This window comes from Benincasa hispida, chromosome 10 (genome assembly GCF_009727055.1).
Source record: "Benincasa hispida cultivar B227 chromosome 10, ASM972705v1, whole genome shotgun sequence".
Lineage (NCBI taxonomy): Eukaryota > Viridiplantae > Streptophyta > Magnoliopsida > Cucurbitales > Cucurbitaceae > Benincasa > Benincasa hispida.
Genome location: NC_052358.1, coordinates 9,161,154 through 9,167,460, shown reverse-complemented (window position 1 = coordinate 9,167,460; position 6,307 = coordinate 9,161,154). Strand labels below are relative to the sequence as shown.

The 6,307-nt window shown below is 29.1% G+C and overlaps 1 protein-coding gene across 1 annotated transcript; it reads left to right on the top strand.

Moving 5' to 3' along the window:
- The first annotated feature begins 401 nt into the window (after positions 1 to 401).
- On the top strand, positions 402 to 1,402 carry LOC120088447 (dirigent protein 20-like). The gene has a single exon (XM_039045756.1). It carries the CDS (start codon positions 417 to 419, stop codon positions 1,149 to 1,151), a length of 735 nt encoding a protein of 244 aa, XP_038901684.1. The 5' UTR covers positions 402 to 416; the 3' UTR covers positions 1,152 to 1,402.
- Positions 1,403 to 6,307: the final 4,905 nt, after the last annotated feature.

Below are 6,307 nucleotides of genomic sequence, written 5' to 3'. Positions count from 1 at the left end.
TATTTGTATCTCTATTAAGTACAAGAGTTGCATTTTTATCTCAATTCTAAAAAAAAAAAATCAATTTTTAAAAATATTTTTTTAATTTTAAAAAATTGATTTAGTTTTTGAAAATATGGGTAAAAAATAAATAATATAGTAAAAAGTTTAGGGATGACAAAACAATTACTAAATGGGGTTAGAAATTTTAAATTCATTCGTTGTATGGTTTGAACTGAAAAACAAAAGAAAATGAGAAATGATAATGATGCGTTAGTTAGGAATTCAATGACCCAATTGACCCACTTCACTAGAAGACTTTAAATTTTTATTTCTCCACAAAATAAATAAATAAGAGAATTATTATTTCTTGGAGTGGGATATTGCCCATATCAACATTCTAGAATCATTATTTTGTAAGAAAAAGAAAATAATAAATGGAAAAAGCTACAATTGGGAAGCCAAAATTGAAAACAGAGCGTCAAGCATCTTTATATAAAAGGAAGAGGAATTCTATGTTCCTTTGTCTTGAAGTCCCAAAAACAGAGCAATACAAACAGAGAGCTTCTAAATCTCCCACTCACATGGCCGGAATCTCTCCGCTCTCAGCCACCCACTTCCTCTTTCTCTCTTTCCTCCTCTCCTCTGCCATAGCTTTCGCTATAGGCGAAGATGAATACTCCTTTGGAAGAACATTGGACAGAAAACTTTTGGGTCTTAGAAAAGAGAAGCTCAGCCACTTGCGTCTTTACTGGCACGACGTTCAAAGTGGCAAAAACCCAACCTCAGTCCAAATCGTGCCCCCTGTTTCGAACACGTCAAGGACTGGATTCGGTGCGGTCCAAATGATCGACAACCCATTGACAGCAACTTCAGATCCGAAGTCCAAACTGTGGGGAAGAGCACAGGGACTTTACGCGGCAGCTTCGCAAGACAAATCTGGGCTGTTAATGGCGATGAATTTCGCGTTTGTGAGTGGGAAATACAACGGAAGCTCCATCACCATATTTGGAAGAAACCCATTTATGGAGAAAGTGAGAGAGATGCCTGTGATCGGTGGAAGTGGGCTGTTCAGATTTGCGAGAGGATATGCGGAAGCCAGAACCAGCAAGATTGATTTCTACACAGGGGATGCTGTTATTGAGTATAACATTTACGTACTTCATTATTGATTCCACTTTGTTCTCTCTGTTTGTGTTTCGTTTCTTTAATTTAGTTTCTTCTGGAACAGGGGCTGGGTTTTGAACTTTTCAATAATTTAAATGTTTGTTTAGTGGGTGAAAGTGGAAAGCCTGCTTCGCCGGACTGTTTATCCACAGAGTGAGTTTTTTTGTTGTTTGAATTGGAATCACTGTTAACTCTACTTCATATTCTACCACATCTAAATTATATGAATTGCTCACTACAGAAGGATTCTTTTTTGTACGGGTGACTAAAAATCATTGTGTGTGACATTTTGCTAGTGAAAATACCACAGAAATAATTTTCTATATTCATAAGATAAGGATTGTGAGGTCGTCCTTTTTTCCAACGTGAATTTTCAACCACGGTGGGAGTGAAGGCACTGTTGTATTTTCACTGGATAATGGTGATGGAGGCAAAATATTTTAAATCACAATTTTCAAATTTTAGATTCAACTATTCTTTTTCCCGTAGAATTTGAATCATTTCTAAAACAAATAGAAAGAAAAACCTCAAATCATATTAAAAAATAATTAAAATATTTAGAGATATAACAAAACAATTTAACATTTAAAACAATTTTTCAAAAGAAATATGAAAAAGAGGATGATGCGAAACACACCTCACAGGCTAATTCCACGTTGGGATTTGGTTTAGGAAGGAATTCAATTAAAAGAATTAAGAAACAATAATTTTATATGAGAAATGCTTTTGCCTTGGTGGAGCAGATGATGAAAAATAGTGGACTGTGATCAGATGTTTGGGCGTGACGCGTGGGACACAAGTCTGTCTCCCCTTTTCTTCTTTTCCCTTCCTTTCCTCCTATTTTACTCCTAATCATTTTAAGAAATCTTATATTTCATATTTCAAAATTGTTATTTTTTTATTATCAAAATCAGTTAAATAATAATAATTTTTTTGTGTGAAATCAAAGCCTAAAAAGAAAAGAGACCATTTTTATACACTAATTATATATATATATATATATATATATATATTCAACTTAAACAACATGTACTTGTTTCGAACCGTCCCTCCCAACAGGTTATTGAACTAAAAAGATCCATTTATAAAAAGTTGAAGTGTCTTTCATTTTGCCAAAGATACGAAATGATTTTCTAGTCCAAGTATGTAAAGGTTTAAATTTCAATTTTACCTATTACACTTTTAAATTTATTCTATTTTGGTTTATAAACTATTAGGAGGTGTTTAAATAATGAAAGTTCTGTACCATAGTTAATAGCTAGATATAAATATGCTACAACCTCAAATTGTTGGTGAAAAACATTATGAGCTTAATTTAGAATAGGTCACCCATCGTTTAGGAGATGTGTTAAAAAATAGGGAGGGTAAGGTTATTATTTCAATCCTTTATAACAAACTTTCTCTCCCTCCAACTATGTTTACTTTGACTCCATCCTCCGACAACCACCTATCGACCTATTTCAACGACTAATTTTAGCAAAGACCACCTCTAACATCCAATTTTGAGGATGATTATCTCTAGCAACCACTTGTGCCCACCAACTTTGAGGATTGCTCCGACGACCAATTGAGTATTTAATATACCTTCTTTTATAATAATTTGACACTATAGAACATTAAGTATTACAAATCAACACTTTTGAGAAAATGTAACTAAACATGTAGAGGTTTTTTTTTCAAAAAAAAAAAATAGTTTAAACAATTTTTACAAAAAGTGTTAAAATGAAAATGAATTCTTGAAAAACATTTTTTCCTAGATAATCCAGACATGCCCTAATATATAACTTATTTCATGGGTCTTATCAAGTGTAAAGAAGAAAATTGTGTATGCGGAAAAAATCATCATTAAATTGAGCTAGAGAATAAAATAAGAAATATCACGATTTACAACAATTTATACATTGAAATACAATTCATATAATATAATAACTTATTTTTGTATTGCTAGCTCCTAAAATAATACAATGGATTCTTTTTCAACTGTTTTTGAATGATAACCTACTATTATTTTTTTTAAAATTATGTATCTAAGTTGAAAATATTTTTTGTCCGTCACGATGATTGTGACCTATGCTTGGAAATTATCACTACTATATATATGTGTATATATGTGTGTATATTGTGCAATATTATAGAGATATAAAATTGATAATCTTTTATACACCTCAAATATGAAATTTTCAATTATATGAATTTTTAGCCGCATCTCATATATTTTGTACATGTTCATGACGAAATGGACGGAGAATGATGATCGAAGTATCGTTAAAATGGAGAAACCGATAAAGAAATTCATAGGTAACATCCTTTTTACAAAATACCGAAAATAGCATCGATATTACCGATATTATGATAATATCGCCGATATTTCGGTGATATTTTGACTTTCATTTTTGTTCTATATTCATCATATTTAACGTTAAAATAATGCCCAGTTGCCAAGAAAAAACCCTTTTTGCATTTTTGTTTCGTTCCTTTTTTAATCTACCAATATTATTCCTTTTTTTTAAATCCTAGTATTATTCCTTTGTCATGTTTTAGCTTTTATTATTATTATTATTATTAATTATTATATAAAATTTATTGATATTTTTATAAGGAAAAAAATATCTTTTTGATTCCTAGGTTTTGGATTTAGTTTCTATTTAGTTCATAGGTTTCAAAATATTACATATTTAGTTCTTAAGTTTTGAGTTAATTGGTTTCCATTTAGTCTCTAGGTTTCAAAATGCTATAATTTTACCCTTGGCATTTAAGTTTTGTTTCAATTTGATCCTCATATTTCGAGGTTTACACTTTTTACCTCAATTTTTCACTAACTATTCACTTTCCGTCTTTTGAAATTAATTTTTATGTTAATAAATTAAAAATTGTTAAAGGAATTATAATTAATTTCATTTCACTGTTTTTATCACTTTTAAAATTAAATTTAAAATTTCACTTCTAATTATTTTAATTAATTAATAGAAATTGACGTTAATTATTGAAAGTAAGTTTTAAGGAAAATTTGAGGTTAAAGATGTAAAATCTTGAAATTCAGGAATTAAATTGAAACAAAACTCAAATCTTAAGGGTAAAGTTGTAACATTTTGAAACTTAAGAACTAAATTAAAACAAAACTCAAAACTTAAGGACTAAATATGATTAAATAATATACATAAATTTGAAAATTTGAATATATAATTATATTACTTACATTATAAAATATCAAATAAAAATAGTGATTAGTGGTGACCAGAAGAAATATCTAAAAAATAAAAAACATTTGAAAAGAAACATAAGAGTTTCTAAATATAGAAATACATATTAGCCCTAACAAAATAAGTTATGATGATAAAATATTTGAATCTCAGAAAACATTTTAAGTTATGATGATAAAATATTTGAATCTCAGAAAACATTTTAAAACTTATGAACTAAATAGAAACTAGATTTTAATTTCTATAATTTACAATTTGTTTTTCATCATCATCACTCATGTTTTTTTAATTCTCTCCCTATAAACTTTTTCTATTTTTCTATTTTCTATTTTGTTGTTATGTTTTCTCTCTCTATAGTCCACAATCTCAATCCTTTCTATTCCTCTCATCTCTTTTTATTTTTTCTCTTTTAAATTTTTCAACTTTTTTGTTTTGAAATTTGATTCTAGTTTTCTAAAAGAAAAAAAAGAAATTTGATTTTAGTTCTAATAATATATTGAAACCACTTTTTAGTAAAATATTGATGGTAAACTAAACCAATCTTATCCTTGAACTAAATCTATCACACTTGATTATACACTAGACCACAAATTCAATGATTGTAAACTCTTGAGAACTGAATATTCAGTTCATAACCATTTTTCAATTTTCATTACTATCTATTATTCTATTACTAATCATTTTTGTCTTCTAATTATTAATTTATAAGTTTAAAGTCATATTTTATTACTTAAATAAGTTTATTTTGAAATTTCAATAAAAAAAATTACAATATTTTTATAAATTTTCATATATCCGTGATTTTTTTCGAAATATCCATCGATATATTCGTAAATCTGAGTTACCAATATTTACATCGATAACGATATTTTTGTCCTTGAGTGCAACCTCTTGGAAATGTCTTGGAACTCGCAGTTTATAAATTTTGTGTTAAACATTCTATTTATCAATAAAATATTATTGAGTATCTTATTCAATAAAGTTGTTGATTTTTCATTCGATTATGGAAATCCAATAAATATATCCATGACTATAGGATGAATACTTTAACTTTATGTGATGAAATTGGGTATCTCATCTTGGTAACACTATTGAATGCGGCCCATTTTATAGGTAATACAAATGATGTGATCTACAGATCATTCATGTAGAAACATGTGAGTGGAGGTATCCTATGCAATGAGTTTGCATATAGACTAGATCACGAAATAGTCACTTTTCTTTATAACGACCGTTTATTGTTAAAACTGACTATTTCATACTTAAGTAACCTAGGATAACTCAATCTTAGTCCTGAGTTAGTTATGAACTCCTGTTTACTCGGGATTATCCTTTGATCTGCATGGGTGAGAGTAGTTCAACATCACTGCTCAATAAGCCTTCCATTTTGGGAATAAGACAGGATGGATAGTTAGGGACATAGCCCTACAAGATGGAATTCACTCCTACCCATTTTAGGGTTAGCAAATAGATTGTTCTCTTAAGTGTTGATTCCAGGTCTTGAACAATCGGGGCCCCGTCTTCTCATGATAGAGAAGACATGATTCATAAGTAGTATTGTGAATCAAATTGTTCATTGGAGGGTCAGTGGGAACTTAAGGAATAAGATGTATTTACAGTGGTAAAACGGTAATTTTGACCCAATTGTAATTACGAACAACCTGTGAAGGATCAATTTACTGATTATGGTTTATATGGACAGAAATATATCTACAGTGAGGAGAGTGCAACTATCGAGCTATAATGGTGTGTCTTGATAGTTAACAAATAGTAATTAATTCAATTAAAGAGTTCTAATGAATTAATTGGAGCTTATGATCTGTATGTCCATTAGATCCCTCTACTAGCTCATTAAATTGGAATAACAAATTGAGTATTGATGTATGAAATTAGGGTTATGAATTTGAAATTTTCAAAATCATTTTTAGGGTTTTCGATTGATTGTATATAATACAATTTAA

What these genes read in the sequence shown, in the direction of transcription:
- LOC120088447 (XM_039045756.1), top strand. Translation starts at nt 417, where the DNA reads ATGGAAAAAGCTACAATTGGGAAGCCAAAATTGAAAACAGAGCGTCAA.